We start from the raw sequence: 27,358 nt of genomic DNA, 5'->3' as shown, positions 1-27,358 counted from the left end.
CTGTAAAAGTGGACATTTTCTACGATTGGGACTTTTTTTTCATTTCACATGAAACTAGCACAAAAATAAAAGCATGTGAATTTTTCTTTGCTCGTTATAAGTAATACTACTTTATATTTTGATTCCGCAGAATGAAAAGTACTCAAAATCCACCTAACTCAGCCGAGCACAAAAAATTCACTCGTGCAAAAATGTCCACTGTATTCCACCCCATTAAATATCCCTTGACAAAATTTGGCTTCTCCTGGTCACCAAATACACTGTACACCTTACATGGAGTTGTCAAAATCACTTGCGTTAGAACGCAAGAAATGCTGATAACTGCATTCCAAAGGGAGGCTGCCTGAGCCTCTATCCAGCGAGATGAAGTCATCGCCATGACGACAACATCCTCCCAGCACTGCCGCTGCACAGGAGTGGTCACTCCATCCACTCCAGGTCCTGCATGACCTTGTCCGCCTTCTCGGCGGCCTTGTTGCAGTAGTGACCGTAGGCCTTCTTGTTGCCCAGGGCCAGCAGGTAGCGGGCATACTCCAGGAACACCTTCTCCAGCAGCGACTGTGGATGACCAGGCTTGGGGGTCAAGGAAAAATCTCTGCCCTCTTGATTTGGTTGGTCATTGTGGCACTCACACACAAAGAGATTGCCTCAAGGGCAATTATCTGAATGCATTTGGAGCTGAGATTTCGTCAAAATGTACCATATTTTTAAAGTTTTTTTTTTTAACCCAAATGCTACAAAGTGACAGAAAAACCCAATGACTTCATATCATAGGGGTGCAGCCATGAAGACACACACACACACAAGTAAGAATAAGTACTTCTGTCATTACTGTTACACAGTTTCGCATTCACTTTATACAGCATGTCAATAGACAGTGACTAAATATTCTCTTCGTATGTGACGTTTGCATGGTGACGTAAATGAGGAGGAGAGGTTTGTGGTAACACCATGTGTATGGAAGTCCTTGAAAGGACTTTTGGTTGGTGACAGAAGACCCCAGAAACAGGAGAGTGAAGGAGGAGAGTGACATAGGGAGAGTGTAAGGAAGGCAAATAGTGACAGTTGAAGGTATTCTGGTATAGATCATATGTGACCATGCACCACAAAACGAACAAAAAGTCGCACACACTGATTTTATGTGAGGACTGAAAACAGGTGAAATGGGTCAACCGAGCCGATCTTGACTTTTTCATATTTTCTGGAAGAGCAAGTCTTCTTCTACATTATGGTAAAATTTAAGATCATAAAACGGGCAGGAAAGTGTGTTTTCTAGCAGTTCCTTTCAAACATTTTTTGGCAGAATAGTGATAAAGTGTGTCTTTATAGTCCTCTTTTCATTTCTTAAAAATCTTGTACACACTCTCCACTTTCAACTCCTATATCTTTTGAAAAGATGATGCTACTGCTTTGAAAGTTGGCATTAATTAAGGACAGAGTGTGCTAATAAGGCATGCTCAATTTCAGTTTGATCTGATAATCCTTTCATTGTTGCTACTCCAGTGGTTTACATCCTGTTTTTTTGTCCCATTCATCGCACAGCCAGCACTGCTTGGTAAAGATTAAGCCCTTGAGTAGACACTGTACTTCAGAGCCTCTTTTCTCAGTTCACACTTTTCCTGAGTGTGTACTTTCTTTCCAATATTTAGATAGGTTAGGAAAGTCCATTTGATTTGAGGTATACATCATTTTAAAGCTTAAAGTCTGCTCTTTCAGAATATGCCCTTAACTAAAATTTCATGTCTGGCGACTTTTTGTTTGTTTTTTTGTTGCGGGGTCACATATGAGAATGCAGAGCATCGTTACACCCTGTTGCATTCTGGGTTTTGTTTTTCAAATAGCGAAAATAATCTCAACTGATATTGTCACACATCGTCAATGAGATGACAAAATCTTACATCTCAAATCTTTGTGAAAGTCACTACTCTGGATTAATCATCAGAAAATCAGTCCAGTGATGTCTTGTCCACAATTTTAGCTGTCTTTCACCCAAAATGAAGCCACCACAGCACATCACAGGAAAGGTGATCCCATTTTTTATGATGCTTTGGCTGCCATGTTTTTTAACTCTCCCGAACATTTGACTTATTTGAGATACAAGGTTTTGTCATCCCAACAGCGATATATCATTTTCAATAACCACAAAAGGATATTTGTTTCCTCGTCTTCCGGCAGGACCGCAAATTCCAAGCAAGCCTCGGCAAACATGGCCGCCCGGTCGTAGTAGTGAAGACTAAAGAGAGAGAGAAAGAGACGAAAAGGCATTGTCAACCACAGGGATATATAGAAAAGACATGCAAAAATAGTGAGAGCATCACCATCGGATCAAATCGTCATCAAAATGTCTAGTGGAAGAATGCAAAGTAGGAAGAGTAGGAATTCAAATCACAATGTGTATTGCATTTAGTGTACATGACTACCTCATACTTATGGAAACTTTTAACTTCATCCCTTATCACTTTCATTCCTGACAAAATGGTGTAGTCACGACATTACATGCAGTCATCATCTAACACCATCACATTAGCAAACAGTTTCAAAATCCAAATCACCATCGACGTCAGATAAATGTAGCGATTTATACCGAATCATTAGTGTTTTGATTGTTGGTAAATAGCTGTCATTGTCATAATCATCTGTACTATCATTATTATCATCACAATATAAGCCATTGCTATCATCACCATCATCAAAACCATTAAAAGCAGTATCACTCTTCCCATCATCATTAGTCGGCAATATCATTTTTCGTCATCATTACATCATCATCACCACTTTAAACAGCATCATCATCATCATCACCGTCGTTCTCATCGTCATCATCATCATCATCATTTTCACCAGTGTCCTTATCACATCAAACAACATCACCATCATCATCACTTTACGGAACAGGGCATGGATGGATATCGCCATGGTTACCTGAGAAGCATCTGGAGGACTTTGGTGAAGCTTCCCATGGAGAGGAGACCCAGGAGAGCGAGGCTCTTCTGGTTGACACTGGGGCTGCACAGGTTCTCCACCCATCGCCGCATCACCTCCTGGCACTCGGCATCACTGAGGCGGACCTGGATAAGGAGGGAGGGTGGGGGTGGGGGTTGGGAAGAGGACCAAGAACATGGATATCTAATTTCATTTACAGAGGAAAACAAATTCGTCGGTTGAGAATGAGAAGGGTGTTAAGTTGTCTCGAACACTATGGATTTAGTGTCAACTTAATGCCCTATCATTCTCATCCGACGAATTGAAGAAAATTCACACCTCAACATGGATATCTATTGAGTATAAAAATTAAGGGTCAAAGGTAAACTGATACAAGATTTTGCACAAGGTGACAGATGAGGTTCTCTCAGTCAACAAGGCAAAGCCGAGTCGTATAGTGTGCCTCATCTGTCATTGAGTGTGAAATCTTGTTCCACTACATGAGTAAAGATGCTATTCATGTGCTATTTGTTTCATACAACAATTTTTACCATTTTCTTCAGCTAATCTTTTACTCTACTAAAAGTCCACATGAAAACAGTGTGAAACTAAACTATACAAACTGTAGTTAAGTCAGGTTTACACTTGAGCTCTCCTTTTGCCAAAAACATTGTGTCACTGTGTGACCCAATCTCATTCCCTTGAAGTCCAATCATTCACTCATGTCCAGTTGCTCTCACTTCATTTTTTGCATGTATATCTTATCACAAAGAGTTATTAAGATAGTTCATATCATTGTTAGCATTTCATTTTCAGAACGGCAGCTTCTCATTGGTTTATTGCCTAGTCTAGAAGAGCTCTGGTTCTAATGACTGCTATGAGAGGCCATACTAAAATGATGTCAGTGACAACATTTGTTTGCATTACATTACAATGCCAGCAAGCATCGCATCAACAAAATAAGTTTGTGTGTGAGCCTGATATGTGAGCATGGCCTGCTAACCACCTGAAATCAGTAAGGTCTTGGTAAAGTTTTCTAAATAAAATACTGAAAAACAAACTTGCCACTGGCATTCAATGCATTGTGTAGATAAAACACTTTTGCGAATCCTGGCTCTGATTGACAAAAGTTCCTTCATGAATTTGAAGAATCCTGGCTCCTCGGAAAATTTGCATAAGTTTCATGCATGCAAACAATTCTGGTTTTGCAGTATTTAGTATCGGCCCACAACTGAAACAAAAATACTGATTGCTTTGGTATTTGGATAAGACTGCAAATATTTGAACTGCAATGATGTCTGTTAGAATGCACAAGGGTAAAACTGACATGAAGTTGGAGCATACCTTAGCCAGCCACACAGCCTGGTACCACTGGCTGTATGTCTGGAGATAGCGACAGGCATCAATTCCTTTGTTGATGAGGCAGAGTAGCTGGACTCCCTCTGTAACCATGGTAACAAAGAGATGGCAGAACCCAACAAAAGCAGAACATTAGTCTGAACAGTTATGGTTCTCTTCTGTTTTCGTGTTGAGTATAATTTCTGGCACCATCCAACATCACAGAAGTAATAGTGTAATACTATTTGACTCTTAATCATAACAAACTCATTTGGGACTAGTGACATTCACTTTGTTACATCAATATTTTGGTTATTTTGCACACAGACAAACAAACTAACTAACTAACAAACAAACAAACAAACAAACAAACGATAATGAAAACATTACATGTACCTCCTCCCTTGGCGGAGGTAAAAAAGCAATTCTAGTTTGCAGCTCTGTGAGGACTACCACCTTCTACTGTAGATCAGTATTCCTCTACCTGACAGTTTCCCATTGGCAATGAGGCTGGTAGCCACCAGCTTGATGGTACTCTGTGAGGAGCCCGACTCCTGCGCCGTGGCAACCAGACACGCCCGCATCAGGTCCAGCAGGTAGCTGTCGTTATCAGGTTCCGTCTCCAAGAGCAGCTGCACGGCCCTGTCGGTCTGCACGGGAGAACATGATGAACACCAAAATGCCAGACGAGTCAGAGTGTACTTGTAATTGTTATACCAGTGGGAGCATTCACATTTGATATACCACAGTATTGAATACCATGGTAATTTTGCTGGCTCCACTGTCATTGGGGAAATACGATGGTAATAGATACTGTGGCAATTTACTTCGAAACATTCAAATTCATTATTTCCCATGGTATTTCTGGCCTGTAAGTACTTCTCTCCAATGTAAGAACTGCGAATGCCGGGAGAACACGGGAAGTGTGTCAAGTTACATGGGAAATGAACAACTGTCCAATCAATGTTATTTTGAGACACGATTCACACTCAAATCTTGTATGCGCACATTGTATGCAACATTTGAATTATGTACCACCCAAATACCACTGTATTTCATAATATATTTTGTGGTGTACTTGCAGTTACATAGCATTACAAGTCACTGCATGAAATACTGTAGTATCTTAAAGTAAATACGAATGCACCTACTATTAAAGGCACTAAGGTGTCATCCTGTTGTGTACTGCCTGTCATATTACACTCAATAAAGCATCGCAGGATCAGGTTGACCAGAACATAATCCATCCCTTCAAACTTTATTTTGTTAATTTGTAGGACCTCTGAGATACATTATTGTATGTTCATGCCATCAACCTGCCTGTCCATATATACATGCACGAGATCCCATAATTTAACCTTGTGGTAATGTAATGACTCTTTTGACTATAATGAAATTGGCCCAATATCATCTGCATTAACCACTACTTTGTCAACAACACGTCAACAACTTGGTGAAAAATACTTTCAGATTTATACCAGCATCATTTCCCATGAAGGTACATGTACATGCATGATATCAGTAACATTTTGTCTAGAAAGTTTTGGTTAGAAAATGTTACAATGCTTTAGTCTGTCGCAGTCGCATGCCGCAGGAAGAAGCTCAAGGCACGCGTACCTGTCCGAGAAGAATGAAGTTCTCCACACACTTCATGGTGTGCTCGTACGTCGTCCGCTTCCCATCATGCAACAGAATCCTCTCCAGCTGGTATTTCTGCATGTTTGAGGTTCAAAGCAGAGAAAGAATGAAACGTTTTCTTCTTGCAGATGATGCCTCGGATTCCACTTTGCTGGCTGAACATGTCAGCACATTGCTATTGACAATGCGCCAAGGTACATTGAGAAATATGGGGAAAAATCCACATTAACTGAGCACAATGATTTCCACACTTTTGTTCCTCTCACTAAATACTATGACTGGAAAGCTGGGAAAACATCTATAGATTAGCCCTAGGTTGTGACTCCATCCATTTGAGTGATTCTACTTTGGCTGGATAAATTGAGAGTTATGTGAGACATAAAAATACAGAGTAAGAGCACATACAATCAAAGAAGACTGACCATTGTGCAGGGTGAAATTTATTGTGAATGATGTCTGTCTGTGCATCGGACCTTTCTAGTTATTGGGGGTGTGACCTCACAATCGCTCACCTTGAATGTGCTGTTATCGCAGAGCACATCGTAGCACATGTCAAGGGGGAGGTCCCGGAGGGCGGGGTTTGTTGGCTTGAGGGGCTCGGTCTGATGGAAAGGGGAGGGGTCATACGGTGGCTCCACCCCAAACTCAGCAAGGGGATCATCCTGTAAAAGGTCTTCCTTTGACTGTAGAGAAAACACAAACATCCTAAAGACTTGAGAATGATACGCACACATCCGGGAAAGGGAATCAGCAATGTCTATGGCAGTCTGAAGAAACCTGCACTGCATGAACATTTCATTTTCAGCAAAATGCAGCTATGTACACTTTTTCTATCTCAATATTTATGGAGTATGCAATCCACAGTCAGAACAATCATCTAACTTTTACTTATTCACTTGTTTAATACTATATATAATGCCGACTATTTCACGAGATTTGTATTTTCGCAAATTTTGCGAGTCGGGTGCTAATCCCGAATTTACGAACACACGAAAATATTAACTCTTATCCTGAAATGAGTGTGGCATGCACGCAAACTTTTCCCTTCGGTACTGTACTGCAAAATCGCGAATTTCATCATTCGCAAAATTGTCGGGAAATCACGACCCGCAAAAGATTAGACTCACTAAATATATAGCATATACAGTAGTATATGGGGCCTTCTAGGCTTTGGACTTGATTCTGTTGTAGGCTACAATTGGCTACTGTTGTAGTATATACAAAGTAGCTGTAACTATTACATTGATGTACCTGTCTGTCCATCTAAGCAACATTTAGACACACATACACACACACAAACAGACACTTGGAGCTTTTCTGGCCAAATGGACAGAGACTGGCCCACCTTTCCTAGGCTCTTCTTGACGCGCTCCACGCGCAGATAGTAGAGGGCGACATTCCAGAACTCCGCCTCCGCTTCGTCCCCGAAGAGCCTGGCTGCGATGAGGCAGCGCTGGGCGGTGCCGTGGGGGCACTCAGGGAGGAAGCGCCGAACGTCACTGGGCATGATCTGCAGCTGCTGGTTGACTGATTTAATGATGTTCTCATCATCCGGAGTCTCGCTGTAGAGTTTTAATTAATTCAAACAAACATTTAGAAGAACAATCAGAAAAGCACTCAGAGAGCACAGACCTTTCCAAGCAGCTCATTTCCACCTATATACACACATGCTGAAAATGACCCTATTTCCCAATGATAAAGAACCCTTTCTCTAGTGTCTCTACCTTTGCTTCCTGATGCACTTTGAGGGCATGCTCAGTGAGCATCTGCAAACCTTAAATATCCGCACCTTGAATTCCCTTGTTTGTTGACCCTACCTGCCATACATGCATGCTGATCAGCTAACCTATCAACATGGAATCTCGATAGTATTCGTTATAACATGCGTGTACAGCTAGAAGACGCGCACATCAGTACTGGCACTTACCGAGCGGAACTTAGACGCACGGAGCACGAGTGCCAAATTGTTATTGAGATATGATATGATCTATCGAAACATGTATACTTTCAAGGGCTATCATAGGTTAACTATGGCTGTCTTTTGTGTATTCTAGCCATACACAAATTTGATTTCCAGGGTATTGGTACACTTTAACTCAAGCTTGGAACTCACTATTCACTGGTGAGCTGTAGGGAGTAAGTCTTGTTCCACGGCTGGTGCTGCATGGTGTACTTCATGGCTAGGGCTGCCTTGGGTGACAGCAGGTATGGGCTGAACACAGGTTCTGACAGGAGTTAGAATAAGAAGCAAAGATCAAAACTCAAAAGTGTATCACCATACACTGTAAAATGAAAAGTTACATAGCGGGGAAATATGGTGAATGGCTGTTAATTTCACACACACAAACACACACTCACACAAAGTAAACAAATGAAATAAGAAAGAAATTTATCAAACTACAAACTGTACAATATGAAAGTGACCAAATGACTACTCTGAATTGAGAAGGTACTTCGGAAGGGCAAGTGGATGTTCAGAGTAACTGGGTCACGTTATAAACCGGTGCGACATAAATAACTGGAGTGGCTTGTTGAAGACTATGAAAGCAGGCTACACTCACCGACAAACTCAGCATCGGCTATTGACCAGCAGGACGTCTTCAAGTGGACATCGTAGACGCGCAGGCAACCATCGACACTGACGATCACGGGCTTGTCCGAAGCTGCCCAGTCCATGTCCACTGGTTTGCGGTCATCCTTACTGCCCTTCAACGAACTCAGGGCCTGCATCTGAGGAGTTTTTGAAATGCCACAAGTCAGAAGAAGGTCACACAAACTAAAGTCATGTGGATTCAGATCATCTAAAGTAATATGTCCAGGAGCGAACTGTTACATTAGTTATTGTGAACAAAAGACATATCATTGTTCCCACAACACAATAAGAGCATCTGACAGGAATCAAAGTGAGCTTTGTGAGCCACAGAAGTCAAAATGAACTCAATGCATGCAACTACTTATAGGCGGGTTTTCACTGTCCACAATAGAAGGGTCACAAATTTCAGCAAGTGATCATGGTTTTACCATTATCTTCAACAGTGAATGTTCCACAGTATGGACATTTTTAAAGACTTGTGCTCTCTGAAAGCAAGAGATATGATACCACACTCAGATATTTCGATCATGTTGATTTCATCATGTAACTTAACATTACCATGAGAGTCAACACTTACTGAAATTGAACACATCTGTGTTGCTAGGCCCAGCACACACACACACAAAAAAAAAAACCAACAACAAAAAAGAAATACCCCAAACAGTAAGGCATTTCACTTGTACATCCTCCTTTTTTTCATATAATTCTTCTCCCAATTCGCTTTCTGTCTCTCCTTGTTCTTTGAAACCTTCTTCACTTTCACCTGCTTCTTTGCAGTGGCCATCGCCTAACTTATTTTGAGATAGCTTGCTGCAAAAGGAACAATGTGACGGGCCTCTTACCTCCCTGCAGTCCCAGATGTCCACCCCATCATTCCAAAGGAACATCAGCTTCAGGTTCCCCTTCCCAGGACCAAACTTCAGCTTCTTAATGTTGGATCTGTGCGTTGGATAATTCCTGTCCAAGAAGGGAAAGCACTGTCAGATGCACATTCCTTTTTTTAAAATCATACCGGTATATGGTCACTGACATCACAAACTATTGTTTTGTAATCATATAAACCAAAAATTCATTAGATACTGTGTATTGAAGTCATAACAAAACAAGACTTACAAGTTTTACCTGACCTTCAAACTTTGACCTCAGACAAATCTTAGACTGTCTAGGATATGAAACTCTCAGTCAAAGTTCATAATTTTTCTGAACCTGATAAAATTCCCCAGATATCTTCACAAGTTATAAAGCTATAAATTGTACAATTCCAGAAAACAGCATCTGACCTTCGTGTCAGACTTTTCTAAAAATTTAGCAAAGTGCACTTCCTCACAATGTTTCATTAAAAGTATTGAGGAAAACTGAAGATCATTAAATTCTGCTTGGAAAGATGATTAACCAAGAAAAATCTTGGCCTTGATTTGATTCTGTGACCTCTAACCTCATGACTCTTTTTAAATTACAATCCTTTTTAGGACAGATATATGAAGGGATGTTTCCTTAGGATACATCAAGTGATTTGGGTTTTATAGTAGTAACAATCAATGGTCAACATGGCTAGACAGAAGAATGGACTGATGATTCAGGGACCTCGCCCCCCCCCCCCCCCCATTCAGGTCAACCATTCACATTTGCTTGTTCAAGATTCTTAGAGATATCCCATTTAAGGATGGAAATGGGTAGGATTTTGATACCCTATCACAGGCTTCTGGAAGGGAAACAAGCAAAATTACCCCCCCTCCCCATCCCTTTTCCCGAAAAATCAGGAACGTGCGTGCAGTACAGATGACCAACAGGGTGGAGGCGGGGGGATGGGAGATGGGGGAGGGGGAGGAGGGGGCTGGGATTGGGGAACAGAAAAACCAGTTACCAGGAAGCATGGAAGGATATAAACATTCCCCCTCCCCTCTGCTTCTTGACCTCACCTCGATATCTTAGCCTTGAGATCCCATACCCCGAGGTTCCCATCTAAATCCGCCATGACTAGTGTCTCTCCCTTCCAGGCGATGCAGCTGATGGTCGTGAGGCTGCTCTCTGATGGCAGTTTGGCGCCCTCGTGCACCACGCTGCCCTCCACCCAGAAGTGGTGCAACACCCCGCTGATCTCGGCAAAGACAAAGTGCTCCCTGACCGTGGGAGGCGTGGATCGGCTGTCAGCGCTGGATTCTGCTGGATCAAACGTCATCACAGCTAGCAAACCCACACATCACTTGTACAATTTGAAATGAGTCAAAGAAATCACTGTTAAATGTCATTCTTAGTTGTCATTAGCTTGTAAGAGTCAGTTAGCTTATTCAAAGTTGATGCTAAACCAGCTCAATACAAGTTTAAACCAAGAGTACTTTCCATTGCATCTAATGAACAGTTTGGACTAGTTATCTGTACATGAACTGTTACAAAAAAGGAAAAAAAAGTCTCTATCTCCTCTCATCATTACCACAAAAAAATAGAAATATAAAGTCATCTTATTACTGGTACCTGGTTCTATGACCAACCCTGTGTATAATAATAATAATAATAGTAGACATTTAGAGAGCGCCTTTTCCACTGGATGCAAAGCGCTATGACATGTCATCCCTGGTCGCCATAGGAGATAAAATATATACAAAATACCTATAATGCATTGTTGGTTGTTAACTTAAATTCCCTTAAGGAAACAGGACTAGTATACATTTAAAGTACATTTTGCACTTCAAAGATGTTACCTGAAATAGCAAAAAAAAAAAAAGGCATTGTATTTCACAAAGCCTGTTAAGCCAACATCAAGCATTACAATTAACATCCCCGTTGAATTCAGAGTGGACACACCAGTCTTATAGTGAGTTAGCGCACTTTGACAATGCACGATTGCAAGCCTGACTGACCTGCCAGGTGGATGGTACTGCCCATCAAACCGCCATCTAGTGTCAGCATGCTGCCCATTGTGTCTGCCGATGCTGAGGATGCCGCCGCCTTCTTCTTGTGATGGGAAGGTGACCATTCCTGTGAAAAGTCAAAGACAATTTCCAGTAATTCTTCCTGGAATGAACTGCACGTGAGGTGGACCACTTCTATTCACTGGGTTATGCACCCTGCTCTTTGCAATGACTGAATGAAGCAGGATTTCTTATGTGCATGAGTTGGAACTCTCTCATTCATACACATGACCTCCATTTTATGTCCTATCTGAGGGACAGAGTATTTTGCCTCTAGTTATGACGGGAGTGCCTGATTACACACAACATTGCCCAGTCAGACTCGAGAAATGAACCCAGGGGGGTGTTTCATAAAGCTGTTCGTAAAGTTACGAACGACTTACGAGCGACTGGTGATGAATTCTTGTGCTGAATTATTGAAATTCTGATAAGTATAGCACTTCAGAACTGATCACCAGTCGCTCGTAAGTTGTTCGTAACTTTACAAACAGCTTTATGAAACAGGGCCCTGGTCCTTAGGATATGGAGGCAGACAAGCTACCGATTGAACCAAATCATTGCCCTATAAGGGGTTGTGCAGGGGCTCTCAGTAGGACAACCTCTTACCAGAGCCGTAATGATGGGGAAGTGCTTGGGCATCTCCCTCAGGAGGCACAAGGTGCGCAGGTCCCAGATCTCAAACGGCTTCTCCTTGAACATCACGATCAGGTACTGCCTGCAGAGGGGCGGGGACAGACAGACGGACAGATATATGGTCAGACGGACGGTCACATGAAATGACGCATGAAAAGAATGGACGACTGAACAAACAGACAGACCGAAAGTACATGCGAGAATTGATCTCTGAACAGAAAACATACCCAAAGAGCTAATGAGACAGAAAATTATGTTGCACAAATGAAGAAAGATTAGAGGAGAAAACAGGTGTGTAAAAGGATGGCTCAACACATCATTATCAGTGAGCATACAGAAGAGCAGGAGACAGACAAACAAACAAACAGACATATCAACTGACGGACAGAGTAAATGAGTGTGTGCTCAATGAAAGCTGAAATTCAGATGCAGGACATTGCCAGTGTTGAGAAAAAAAGTACAAGTAGCTGTTTTCTCCTTAACCCTAACTAGGCCGGGGGGGGGGGGGGGGGGGGGGGGGGGGGGGGGCCTCAGAGGCCCCCCCCCTCGACGTTCCGCGCGATGTATCGCAATCACAAAAAGCTATCGCCGCGACGTTTCATGACTTTTTTCTTTCGAGTCTCCCGCATCTTTTGACACCAAATTTGCGACGCCCGGGCGCGCGGTTCCGAAGTTACGCATAAATATGTACATGCATGTCAGACCAAAAATTGCTCAAAAACGTTAATTCGTGTACAATTTCAATGCAAACTGTGCTTACAGGCAAATTTCATAAAAGCATGATTATTTTGGTGTTTTATTGATTAAAATCAATGAATAACATATTTTCTTGTTCGGAGCGATGTCCCGGACAAATTTCATCGAAAAAACAATGAAAAACATAAAGTCGAAAAAACATAGAAATACATAAGAAATTCAAAAAAACAATAAAATACTTAAGAATTTTTTTCTGATATCACAATCTTTTTTCATTACACACTAAAAAGGATATTTACACAAAAAATGTGCCTGTTTTGAGCTTTATTTTGTAATTAATACCAAATAGTCTGATTTTATGCATCATCATGCATAAATTAGCATAATTTAGCATAAATGATAATTTTTTTGAAAAAATAACTTCATGGTATTTTAGATTACATCATAGGCAATGTGTGTGCCAATTTTCGTCGCGATCGCGCGGTCGACGGCCGAGATCTGGAGGGGGGGCCTGGGAGGCGCCCCCCCCGGCTCTATCAACTACCTAAATAGCCCGGCCTAGTTAGGGTTAAAACAAAATTGATTAATAAAAACAAACAAACAAACAAACAAAATAGGCCTATGTACTATCATTCATCACAGAAGTATAAAATTTCAACAACATGCAAATACAATTGCTGGATTCGGGCTTGTGGATTATCATGATGATTTTATCAACATGTCATAAAAAGACAAATAGTAAATTCTCTGGAGGCATTTCTGGAGAGAAAATGTCATGACAAATACTCAAACACGATCAGCACTGCCATAAAAACTCAAGGAAACGATGATATGTTGCCAAGCAACTGCATCAACCTACTTGAGGTGAGAGACCCTCAGGGCCTCAATTGGAGGTTCATCACCCTTGTTTTCCCGCAGCACTGTGGTACGGCCCGTCTGCATGTCTAACAGCAGTAGCTCATTGCGGACTGTTCCACTGCTGGACGGGTTGGGGTAGCTCACGGACAGGAAACTGGTCAGACTAACCCACTCAATGTGCCTGCATCAAAGTATAACAATTGTTTTTGACTATTTAACAAGTACTAACAAATGAAAGCAATATAATAGCAATAAAGGTTAACTTGCGAAGCAAAAATATTCATGCATTTATATTTTGCACTTTAATAGCCAGTTTCATGTTGTGCAAAATGCAATAAAATTTCCATACGCTAAAATTTCCTCTTTAGGAGTGTAATACATTAACAGCAAAACTAATAATCCCATGAGTGCTACTACTACTTCTACTAATATTACTAGTACAGTGCACTCCCGTTGTAATGAACATGGTTTTAATGAAATTCTTGTTACAACGAAATCAAAATTCAAGTCCCAAAATCACCATCCATATGTTTATACACTATACTGTTTGGTTATAACAAAACTTTGATATAAGGAAAGAAAACCGCCTGTCCCACGGAATTTGTTATAATCGGAGTACTGTAAAAGTGGATATTTTTGCGCGACTAATTTTTCACGATCGGCGGGGAAAGAAGAGCTTCGCGTGTTTTTAATTTCGCGTAATCAAGACATCAACTACTGGAACATATGGCAAGCAAAAACATTCGTGTGCTTTTATTTTTGCGCTATTACGGGTTGCGCGAAATGCGCGAAAATTTCAACGCCGCGAAAATTTCCACTTTTACAGTATACTGTGCTCAATGATAAGAACAATAATACTAGTGACAAAAACAACAAGAATGTGTCTTATAGCAATGCTCGAGGTAAATGAAGACAAGACTATTGCCAGTTTTTCTACTGGCACACAAAATATTTTCATAGCTACCTTACAGAGCAATGACCTGAACCTTGAATCAAAACAATCCTTCATACTACCAAGAGGCCATTAGTGATAAAAAATAGAATAGATACTAAAAAAAAAAGAATAAAACAATATTAATAGTTTAGTTCATGTGTCTTAAACAGCATGAGAGTGGGAGAAAACAAGTACTTGAGGAGGCAAAAAACCTGGCATGGTGTATAAACTTACTACAATTGCATAGAGTGTTTGTTGACATCAAAAGAAAAAAAGAAAAGAACAATTCTGGAGATACATACACCCACAACAACACACCACATTTTAAGACCTTAGTGGGGCAGCCAATAATAGCTTGCCTTCAGTATTATTAACACAAATCATCAGTGTGTCTGCGTCTGTGTTTGTGTGTGTGTGCGTTTTTTAAGAAACAACTGGTGAAATGTGCCCAATTGCCTTGAGCAAACTATCATGTCCCCAGTTGCGGGCACTTTGTGAGAATATGTGTGAGTTTAAAAAAAAAACAGATTTCGTTTTTGGCCAAATGAGTCATAATGTAAGAGTGACATATTCCTGTACAATGTTTGTGTATTATGCTGCTTGTCTTTGTACAATGTTTTGTTTTGTGAATGTGAATTTGAATTTTGTGGCAATGAACGAAATTCGAAAAAAGAACTTAAAAAAAGTGTAAGGTGTGTGTGCGTGTGACAGATGTCAAAATAAGGCAAAGACTTAGCATTACCTGACAGTTGTAGTGTGAATGTTGTATTCCCTGTAGAGAGACCCAGTCGTCAGGTTGTAGACTTGCACTAGTCCTGTCGATGTTCCTTTGTGATAGACAGAGTCAAATAAAACCAAGTCACACCATACATGCAGTCTACAAGTATTTTCTGTTCCTTTCAAAGCTTTTGATAAATCTGAAGCAACTCTGCCGGAAAGGGATGTTTTCCAAAGTGAGGAATAAAAACCTTCCCTTCTCCTTCCTTCACTCTAAAAAGAAAGCCTGCTTTCTATAATTGCCGTGTTCCCATGAGGAATAGACTGAGGTAACACAGAGTTCATTATATATATCACTCGTATCATAGACATAGGTACATTGTACCCAAGTAGCTGTGTATCTAAGTGTATGTCGGGTTATATGATGACAACTCTATACTGTAGGAGTACAGTTGTCTATCTTGAGGCAAATCTCTTCAAAGATTTGAGAGAAAATTACATTTAACTTCCATTTGCTAGTGAATAAACCAGCTGATGGGATTACTGAAGAGCTGAGAATGTGTGGGGTGCTATACAGAAGGAAAACAAAAATGTTCAGAACAAAGGTCTTTACTATCAGTGACAGCCATCTAAATTTACCTATGGCAATGTGCGGCTTGTAGTAGTGAACATTCTTGGTTGTCAAAGGCGGGCACATCCTGATCACCGACGGAACATCAGCGATGCCACTCGACAAGCCCGTCATGACAAACTTCAGGAGCACGGACCTTCCGTACTTGATGCCGCCGTCTGTGACAGCGTCCGGCGGACAGAGGAGATCGGCAATGGACGTCTTGGGAGCCGGGACGAGGGAGGGCTTAGCGGCGGAAAGCAGCGGGGGCAGGAATTCGAAGTCGCCGTTGAGGGAGGGTGGAAAGGTTTGCCCGGGGGAGTGGAGGGGGGACAGCACCAGCTGGGAGTGGTTGCTGCCGAGGCTGGCGGCCGCGTGATCCACGGTCAGCAGAGTCCAGAAGAGGATGCGGCCGTCGCTCATCACGAGGGCGGTGTGGCACTCTGTCACCGGACTGCACGACAGGCCGAACGTCCGCATGTGCTTGGTGACACGGAGGGGGTCAGATTGGCAACGTAGGTCATAGGTCACATCCTGACCTTCTAGGATCATCTCTCCAGCTAAATCAGAAATACAATGCCAGCATTTTACACATTCACGTACCAGGTACTCGTCTTGAAATCACATTCTGTATACATACTGCAAAGCACACTCTGTGATAGCAAAGCCATAGTAAACAAAATATGCTTTTAAACTTTCCATATTCAGGCAATATTAAAAGGAACCGATGTTCTTTCATTGCATATTACTGACTAGATGGAGAACAAAGAACAAATCTTGCTCATATCATTTTTCCAACTCAAACAGGTCAAGACTTATTATTACATGGAAAATGTCAGAATCACACGAACATCTGCTATTCAGGACGGTAAAATTATCCTCACAAATTCATAACTGTGCAGAAATATTTCGCTTGAATTACTATTTGTCTTAATGAAGCACTCTAACTTCATTATCTTCCCTGTCTATACAGTATTCTAAACATACATGTACATTACAACACAATATTATGGCCACTTATTTTTGAAAAAAAAAACCAGATAAGGTAAGACTGGAATCTTACCCCCTGTACTCCCATAGTACTGTTCTGATGGTGTGGATACCGTACTGGGAGATGTGGTCACCAGTCTCCTCCTTACCCTGACGCTAATGCTGCCATTTTCATGCAGACACATCAGGACATCACGTTGTCTGTAGAAACAAATGAATTTGAAGAAGGGAGAAATATTGTCCATCAATAAGGTATCAGTTTCAAGTAAAGGACTCTGAGAGAGCACAGTCCTCCACCAAGCAGCTCACTTTCATCAATACCGTGATCTCCAACCTATATTATAGTCCTACATTCATAACATCTGCATTGTTAGTTTACTCTGGCTATCTATTGTGGAGTTATATACACATATGCTGAAAATGACCCTATTTCCCAATGATAAAGAATCTTTCTGAGAAAATTTTTAAAAAAGAGAAAATTTGTGGATCCAGTGATCAGATTTACTACCAAAATTGAATAATCTGTCTCTTGTGTCATTATCAACTTTCCCTGAGAATTTCACCAAATCTGTTCATAACTTTTTGAGTTATTTTGCAAACAAATAGACAAACAAACCAATGCCAACAAAACCATATACCTCCATGGCAGATTTTAACGACAAATTACAGACACTCATCTGCTACTAGGTGAAGATGGTGTACAATCAAATAATATCATCAGGGCATATACCCTCCAGTGCAGGAAGTAGAAAAAACAAGGCAAGTGCCAAATTGTGTCTCGCCCATTCGCGTACAAGAAATTAATATTTTTCTAACTCCCAGAAGTTCATTGACCCGCCTATGACCTTTGACCTTGTGGTGACCTTCAACTCCACAAGGGACATTTACCATCCAAGTTAAGTCACAAACGGACATAGGGATCAAAAGTTATGAGCCACAATCGAAAAGCGCCCTAAAAACTTAACATTGGGCCCTAAAAGTTTGTTGACCCCTGTCTGTGACCTTTGACCTTTTGATGACCTTCACCTCCCCAAGGGACATCTACCATCCAAGTTTGGTCACAAACGGACAAAGGAATCAACAGTTATGAGCCATAATCAAAACGCGCCATAAAAACTTAACATTGGGCCCTAAAAGTTTGTTGACACCTGTCTGTGACCATTGACCTTGTGGTAACCTTCAACTTCCCAAGGGACATCTACCATCTAAGTTTGGTCAGAAACAGACAGATAAATCAAAAGTTATGAGCCACAATCAAAACGCGCCCTAAAAACTTAACATTGGGCTCTAAAAGTTCGTTGACCCCTGTCTGCGACCTTTGACCTTGTGATGACCTTTAATTCTCCAAGGGACATCTACCGTCCAAATTTGGTCACAAACGGACATAGGGATCAAAAGTTATGAGCCACAATCGAAACGCACCCTAAAAACTTAACATTGGGCCCTAAAGTTCATTGACCTCTGCCTGTAACCTTTGACCTTGAGGTACCCTTCATGTTTGGTAAAATGTGTAACTTTGCATAACCACTCTTCCCTCCAAGTTTGATTGAAATTGAAATCCTCAGTAGAGAGTTATTCAAGTTTTTGTAGCGTTACGGACAGACGGACGACGACGGACAGACGCCGCAGGCGATCCCTTAGTCTCCCCACACCTCCGGTGGGCTCGACAAAAAGGGCACTGACCTGCAGGGCCAGACCTGTTGAAAGGGGGACCCACTGCGCTCCATTGGGATGACGCTGACCGTCTGATAGATGGCCAGGTCAAGGATCAGGACCTCACGGGCGTAGACCAGCAGCAGGTGGTTGCGGCGGGCCCGCATGTAGGACAGCTGCAGGCACTCGCTGACCCCCGGGAAGTCAGCTTCATCCTGGGAAGAGGTCGTTGTCCTGTGTCTGCTTGGTCGAATGGATGGAGGAACAGAGATGTACATAGAGGGAGGGGGGTGGGGGTGGAGAGAGCTTACCCATGAGAGATACTCTACATTGTGTAATTTGCGTATAACATTGTATAACAAACTCCCTGAAAGTCAGTGCAATCGAGGAATTGAAAGATAAAGAGAATTAGGGGATTATATGAAAGAATATGCAATTTTAGTAACATACAGCTGTACCTACAAAACAACTACAATTATACAAGAGACAAGTAGCCTGAGCCAGATACTAATGTACTAGTAAAGCAGTCATTGAGTACAAATAATGTACATTACACAAGACATTGGTACGACTTAATCGACTTGATACTAATGTAGGAACAGTCTGAAATACACCAGGCAAATCTGGATGCTTTTAAGACTATTCAAAAGTTATGGAGGGTAGATAACTTTACTATAATGCCCGACCATGTAATGTGCATTATTTGTTTATAAAATGGTGACATGATCTAGATTCCTTGGCAGCAATTTTCACAAGAGTTCCAAGCCAGTAACAGCTCCAAGCTACAGGACTAAACCACACACACAAACAATTGCGATGCATATGTAATACACAGGCAATAATGCAGCCGAGTGCAGACAAGCAGTTGTATGTACCTGTCATTAGTCTACTAATGCCCAGTGAAAAGTAAATTTCAGCCTTTCTGCAAACTTAGAGAACGGTCAAGTGAAAGCTACCAGTCAATCATTTCATAAGGAGACATATCACTATATTATAATTTGTGATAACGTAACGAGACCATTTATATGCACTACAAATGGTACAGTAGAATAGCAATTAGCTACTTACTGTATCAGCCATATATTCAACGAGTCCAATTTTTTGTTAATCTGGACTTCCTTGCAGTTTCACTAGTGGCTTCATTCGTGACTGTAGAGTGCAGTAATGAATGGACAAATGTATGTGTGCACATTGCATGGATGTCACGGTCAGAGTTAATATTTGCATGCATTCATATATTCGCAAATAGCACCCAACTAACAAAATTCACAAAAATAAAATCCCCGCGAAATATATGGCATATAATACGGTAACTCATCAAACTCACTTGGCTTTGTTATCGCCTACAAGAAGCCGAACCCTCTTGAAAGCGGTTCGAGCCCCGCTGGCGCTGCTCCCCCTCCTATCGCTGGCCATGCTTCCCTGTGTCTGGCTGCTGCCCTGCGGGCTCGGTGTGGTGATATAAAACTTCTTGCCGTTGCTAGACGGCGCCCTCGCTGCGCTGAAATCGTTGATGAACAGGATGCAGTCATTGCCCAGTACTGGTGTGGTACAGAGGGGGTAAGCATCGAAACAAAGAATATACTCCAAACTCTGTATGGGAGCAAATCAAGATGTAACTCTGTTGGTCCCATTCCCCCCCCCCCCCCCCCCCCCCTCACTTTAACCTGTTGAGGACGAGTCCCGAGTATACTCGGGCAAGTGTCTATGGGAAATGCGTGTTATAGCAAAATCAGCCCATCCTCAACAGGTTAATGAACATTATATACATTGGGGAAATCTTGGACATAATAAGCTTCTGTCCAATGTGGTTTTCAACACAACACATATAAGTGCTGCAGTAAAGTCAACATTCTGTATGTATTGTATCAATATGACAATATGGCATTCACAAGCATATTACATGTAAACAATAACACACTCTCTGACATCACAGAGAACAAATTAAAAAAAAGTTGCTTCCTGATATGCTACATTCTAACAAAGGCTACACTACAGTATACTTTGCTGAAATTCAGATAATTTTGCTCTCTAAATGATTCTATGCTAATAATATGAACCATTAAACTTTGGCATAAAAATAACTTATAGATAATGTCTAAATAATCATCATTTAAAAATGCTCCATTCATCGAAGTAAACTATTTGATGATCCCAATGATAATTTTCCATTCTATGTCTTCATGTGCAGATTCATAATCAATCATCACATCCATTATGCAACAATGGTAGATCCAGTGGGGGTGCACCGGGGTGCACGACCCCCCTTTTATTTTTTTTTGGGGGGTCTTTTTTAAATACCAAAAGTATGCATGAAATCGCACAATGACCAACATGTAAATATAAAAATCTCCCTACCATTGGAGAGGGACACCCCCCTCCCCCCTCACTTTGCACCCCACCCCCTTCACGGAATTCCTGGATCCGCCCTTGTGCACATACGGGGTTACTCACAGGTCAAGTTGGAGGAGTCAAAGGGGTCAAAGGCCAAGCAGTGGAGGGTGTCAGTGAAGGTCTTCTTCCACAGTTTGGTTCCCGTGTCTGCGTTCCAGAGGACGACGCTGTAGGGCGGGTGGAGGGCCACCAGCAGGTCATGTGATGCATCCTGAGTAGCCAGCCACTGGAGATCTGGTGGGAAGTGACCACACAAGATGGACATTTTAGGCCTGGTCATCGAAGGGTGCTCAAAACACATGATTCTACCCTTTCTGCCCTTTACCACTGATCAGCATGTTGGATTGTCTGCATATGTTCTTTGCCGATACTGCACGAAACCTTACTGCAATGCATAGAAAATATCATTGCGATCCAACTGACCTCTACGCTGTATATTACAGAATTGTCCAAGTGTTAAAAAACTCAAGTTGGTTTTTCTCACTTCCACATGGGTTAAAATTTGAGAAAATTACATTGAATGCCAATAAACACTAGCTAGACAAGTTTCAATTCAATTCAATTCAATTGATTGATTTCATAAAAGTGATACAGCCAATATTTGTACAATAATCAAATGCAGCTCATGGAGGGTTAAGTATAGCAATGGACGAGCTGTCTTGGCACACTGCACACTGAAACACTGTAAACAGCAGAAGCAAATTAACAGTTACATTGAATATTATGGCTTAGATCTTGCCTTCGACTGATGCCCTTCATGGCTATGGGCAACAGCAATACAGTTCACTTGAATCTTTTGAACAGCCGTAAAGTGAATTAGCTCTGCTGGTAACAACAAAGGCATAAAGATGTCCATAAACAAATACTAAGATCTTGACAAACTTAAAATAACTGTGCACTAATCAAGAAAATTGATGTGACACACTCAAGCAAAGGCACTTTATACGTATATCAAACATAAGGGCGAAAAGTAGCTAGAGACCATTCATTTTTTATAAGGACACTTTATACAGTATACTTCAAGGAGAAGATCTTGAAGGGTTTTAAAGGGATGGTATAGTATTGGTTGAGGTGAGGATTCTGCCTTTAACTTTTTGCGAGATACTTAGAAACCGCTTTATGAACTATTAAAGAGTATACACATCTACGGGGAATTAAAAGTGTATTTGACGAAAATCAGTTCTGAAAGGGCTGAGATATCAAAAAACAAAACAAAACCAAAGCAACAACAAAGTAACACAAAGCAATCCTAATAAAAGTTGGGTCTCACCTTTTATCAGGATTGCCTTGTTTTGGATATCTCAGCCATTTCAAAACCAATTTTCATCAAATAAACTTTGAATTGTTCTTAGAATTTTATATGCTCTTCCATATTTCATAAGACATTTCTCATTATCTAAAAAAATCCTCATTAAAAATATCATTGGAAACCCGAGGCCCCATCTCGACCAAAACTGCACCATCCCTATAAAATTGATTGTGGCACATTACCCTGAACTGGTTTACTGCCATCAGAGAAGCTGGCCCTCTCAGTAGCTGCACAGACATCCCAGACGATGATGAGACCGTTGTTGTCAGCTGAGGCCAGTCGCAGCGTGTAGGGGGCGTCGATTGTGTGGTGGTAGTTCTCCCTAGCCCACTGCAATCGTACCACGGGGCTGCGATGCTTTTCAAGGGTTTGGATAGTCTGTGGATTGGCAAAATGCAAAGGGGGAGAAAATAAAAAATATGCCAAAATGATATCACACTACATCATAGTTAGCTTTCCATTTTACAGACAGAAAAGGTAATGGAGCACAAATTTGGATGTTCGTTCATTTTGCTGTTTCATGATGCAAGCTGAAAAGGACATTGAAAATTACCAAGGTTACCTCCTGTTACTGAGATTACAAAGGGAATTGCATTACTTCTGGATTGAGTATGATTAGTGGAAATCTATTCATTACAGACAGATGTTTATCAAAACTTGTAGCACAACACTTATCAAGCATATAAATAATCATAGAATCAAAGTGCAAAAAAAAAAAAACACTTGCAATGTGTAACAAATAAACAAACCTTAAATACAAGGTACTACTAGGGGACAATAGATCAATATAAGGCTGTGGAGTGAAGTTTTTTTTTTTTCTTAATGCATTTAGTCTCAGGATTTGCAGAACAACACTCAAGCACTGTGAATAAGCATGAACACTACTATAGTACTGCATAGCAAATACTGTTTCTGGACTAAAACATTTAAAATGAAAATGTAGCTTAGATAAGACAGACAGTTGTAGACAGGCAGATGGTTCATGGATTGACAGATGTTCAGAGAGGGTGCCATACTGGCTTGTTAACAGGTTTGTACCTGAATAGTTCTTGTATCCACGACAACCACAGATGTATGGCAGCCATATGCAAAGAGATTTTGCCATCCCCTGTGGAGTTTGAAAGGAAAATGACATCAAAAGTACTTGTTATCTGGATGAAGTTGGTGAAACTGAACCACCAGTGTAGTACAAGTATGAATGATAATCACTGGATGAGAAGACTACATTAAGTACAACATTTTGTGACGTCACATAATGACAATGATACATGGAAAATATAAAGAAAAATTAAACATATTTTCACTTTTCTAGCAGAATGAGAGACCACTCGACTACCTCTTGCAGAAAGAAGGGGGAGTCCCCTTAACATATTAAGCAACAAGACGAGGGAATGCATACTGTAAAACCAGAAATATTTGTGGCATAAATTTTTTTTTTTTTTGTGAATTGGAGCCCACGGCCTTTCTTTGCAACATGCCACTGGCATTAAATGCATATAGTGTTGACAATAACTTTCACGTGCATTTTAATTTTGCAAATCTTTGCTCCTTGCGAAATTTGCAAAAATGTCATGCACATACAAAATTCTGGTTTTATGGTACTTTTCACACAAAAAAGACATTTTGTGGAATTCTCTTTACATTTTCTTAATATCCTTGTACATACATGAAATCACAAACTGTATATTTGTAGTCTGCTCATCTCATCCAGCAGTGGCTATAACAAAACTTTGAAAATTCATAACTGTCACAAACTGTCAAATTTTCCTCAAACTTTGCTGAACACAATGTGTTTCACTAGATGAATATTGCTGTTTTCACTTAATCAAATGTTTACTTGGATTTCACTCCCCTAAATGAATGTTATTGTGGAATTTATTCAAAACAAAAAATTCTAGAGTTGCATTTTGTCAAAAACTGATGTACCAGTACCATACATTGTATTGGTAGTTTTAGTATGCTCAGATAGATTATGATAGCACACATTTCTCATGTCGACCACATCAGCTAGCCACATCAATTTGGGTTATAACTATAAACAGGTTACTGCTTACTGAAATTAGTTTAATAATAGCATGATTGTTTTTGTAATTGTAAAGCAAGCCACCCATAACTCCACCATAACCCCGTCCAAAATTTGACTGCCGGCTACATAGTAAATTTTACTTGGAGAAACCTAGTATGCTTTTGCGCATGGGCGAATTTTGTCACCAGATGTCAAATCTCGGTGAAGGCTAATTGCTGATCTAGAAATATAAGAGTTAAGACATGTAGTAAATTCAATTGCCAGCCGGGTGTTCAAGATAAATGTCATCAAACTATTTGACTAACTCATCCTCATGAACTGTTTACTAACTAGCTAGAGAAACTTCTACAGTTCTATTCTATCTAAGCCTGTGTATATATAGTTACATATACCTTACGGTTTACAAACATGGACAAGGCCTAAGTCATGAAGTATCAAGGGTCAAAGCACAGTTTAAATAAATGTCTGCTTACGCTCTCTTCTCTTCACTTTGACCGAAAGATCGGTCTGTATCTGGTCGTCGGGATTTTTTCCGTGGAGACTGCGTCTGGCATCACGGAATCCCCTCCTATACAGACCGAAGGCTATCCTATTAGCTCCTGTATTGATGCTCTGCCAGCAGTTGCGCACAGACCAAACGTTACCATAAACCCAATTTCATACAGCTTTTTTACATTCAAACAAGTTTGACATGACATGACACATTATGCAGCAATAGATATTTGGGGTAACTTTCTCGCATTGTGCAATGGAAATACTCACAGTCCCTAGGTTAGATCGCAGAAATCTGTATACATATCACAACATCGCCGTTCACTAGCTGTGAGTGTAAGTCGCCATTTAAAACACTTACATCACATGTGATTGGCTAACGCCGTAAATTAATGGTTATGTTGAAGAGCTGTTATGACTGTATCGACAGACTGGTAGTTGTGTCTTTTTCCATGAAAATATCATCTAAAATCAAATCTTGGATATTTCAAACACCTGGTTAGTGCAATGCATTCTAGAAATTTTGATTTTGCTATACATACAAGTTCGAATTTGCCGATCCAGGCTAGGGCTGTGAATTTAATAGACGCAATCAAGGGCGAGGACAGTATAGTGAGGTGCCCGCACCTCGCCAAGGGCCCGAATACCGCCACCCTGCTTAAAATTGTTATAAGCGCACTGAACAAAAATTTATGCCCGGGACTGTGTTCAGTATCCTTAAAAAACTTGAAACTTGGCAGGGTTACCACTAGACAGAAAGATCCGTCTGTCCGGAGGACTCTTATATTTTTGCCATTAATGCTGTCCTCCGTAGACAGACGGAAGGTATCAGTACCCATTGCTGTGTGGATGTTCTTAACCATTGTCTCTATGGAAAATTGGGTGAGGTACCTCACCCTTCTCGATTGCGTCTAATTCACGGCCCTAGGTCGGCAAATTTAAGCGTGTATGGTGAAATTAGCGTTTTAAGAATATATTACACTCACCAGATTAATGAATAATCCAACATCTTAGTAGAATTTTCAACGTAAAACACAGCTTGTTGCGTCGTCACATTCGAACTGCAGAAACACACACTATGAATCTCTTAGCCAATCACATGCGAGGTAGTTTCTACGTGTGTTTTACTAAAACACGTACCTCGCATGTGATTGGCTTACAGATTCAAAATGGCAACTTACTGCTAGCGAACGGCGATGTTGCGATATCGATAAAATTTCTGTGTTATAACCGAGTTTATGTGAGTATTTCGATTGCACAATGTGAGAAATTTATCCCAAATATTGCTGCATAATGTGTCATGTCATGTCAAACTTGTTTGAATGTAAAAAAGCTGTCTGAAATTTGGTTTATCGTAATGTTTGATCTGTGCGCGACTGCTCCACACAGGAGCCTCAATCATTGACTTCGGTCTGTATACGGAGGGGATCCGTGAAGCCAGACGCAGTCTCCGCGGAATATTTCCCGACGGACAGATACAGACCGATCTTTCGGTCAAGGTTACCACAAACAAGCAAACTAAATGTTTATTGGGAATACGTGTTCTAAGTATCATCACGGTCACCCGCATGCATCTTTTACATGCTTGTCTATGGGAGCTTCACGGTCATCCGCACACGTCTTTTACGTGCTTTGTCTATGGGAGCGCGGGTGGCGAGTTGCGGGCCCCTTCCTTAGCGCGCAACTTTTTCGCATCGTTCGCATTTAAGGACGATAGCTGCAAATTTCCAGTAACGAACAGTGAATTTGTGGTTCCATTGGAATCTTCAGCATTTTTCCAGTTTGTAAATGGGATTTCATAGAATTTCAGTGACGAAATGTGATTTAAATACGCATAAACATTAACTATGGCGAGGTGCGGGTCACCCATGACCCAAGTATACCTCACCCAATTCTCCATAGTCGAGACAGTGGTTAAGAGCTTCAATACAGCAAGGTATGGGACAACCTTCCGTCTGTTTTCGGTTTGGAAGAGAGCGATAACGTCAAAAAAATAATATGACTCCTCCGCACAGACGGATCTTTCTGTCTTATGTTACTCTTTACTTGAGTTAGGCAAGCATTTTTGCTTGGCCTTTGCAAATTGTAAATTCAATCCCCTGAAACAAACATGTTCATGAGTACGACGTTAAGTACACGTAAAAATAGCTGAAAACTTTAGTCCTTCTAGACTCTAGTCCTCGATACTGAAACTCTCATACAAGGGTAACCCCGGGGCGCTGTAACCAGTACACCGGTGTTGTTAATTTCTGTGAAACGTGCACACGAAATGATTAATGAATGAATGCATCTCATTCATTCGTCGAGTTTGTCAAGCACTACTCAAAATCTAGTTAATGGGACTACAAGAAATTACGGCAGATTGTCTACTTACCAGTCACACGCCCCCTTATTCAACGGGTGCAATGCCCCAGTTATTGCTCTTGGTGATATATTCATAACAAACTTGCTTACAGAAGTGATGAAGCCAATAAAAGGTGATTGAACAACTCATCAAGTATTGCGCAAAGACAGGAATTTATGTTTTTATCGGCGGTTCTCGCATGAATCGCTGATGTTTCCAACTTATAAGACCAATATCCTTTGTACGAAAGATCGTACATATCTTGTGCGTAGTGCGACAGGAGAATGTACTGAGAAGAACTG

General features: G+C 41.0%; 1 protein-coding gene across 1 annotated transcript; it reads right to left on the bottom strand.

Moving 5' to 3' along the window:
* Positions 1-27,260, bottom strand: LOC139717827 (WD repeat-containing protein 11-like). The gene is made up of 24 exons (XM_071629323.1): positions 27,087-27,260; positions 23,233-23,302; positions 22,377-22,572; positions 20,946-21,119; positions 19,819-20,032; positions 18,522-18,731; positions 16,912-17,039; positions 15,878-16,408; positions 15,264-15,348; positions 13,589-13,768; positions 12,007-12,115; positions 11,350-11,467; positions 10,411-10,651; positions 9,334-9,448; positions 8,460-8,628; positions 8,012-8,123; positions 7,244-7,460; positions 6,411-6,581; positions 5,878-5,973; positions 4,745-4,910; positions 4,267-4,364; positions 2,923-3,068; positions 2,154-2,233; positions 1-560 (listed from the first exon to the last, which is right to left on the bottom strand). The coding sequence occupies exons 1-24, from the start codon at positions 27,149-27,151 to the stop codon at positions 421-423; spliced, it is 3,831 nt and encodes a 1,276-aa protein (XP_071485424.1). The 5' UTR covers positions 27,152-27,260; the 3' UTR covers positions 1-420.
* Positions 27,261-27,358: the final 98 nt, after the last annotated feature.

Source organism: Diadema antillarum, unplaced genomic scaffold, assembly GCF_040938485.1.
Source record: "Diadema antillarum isolate AM-2024a unplaced genomic scaffold, OU_Dant_1.0 scf00000083, whole genome shotgun sequence".
NCBI lineage: Eukaryota > Metazoa > Echinodermata > Echinoidea > Diadematoida > Diadematidae > Diadema > Diadema antillarum.
Note: the sequence above shows the minus strand (reverse complement) of the source record. Positions and strands in the feature narration are given on the sequence as shown.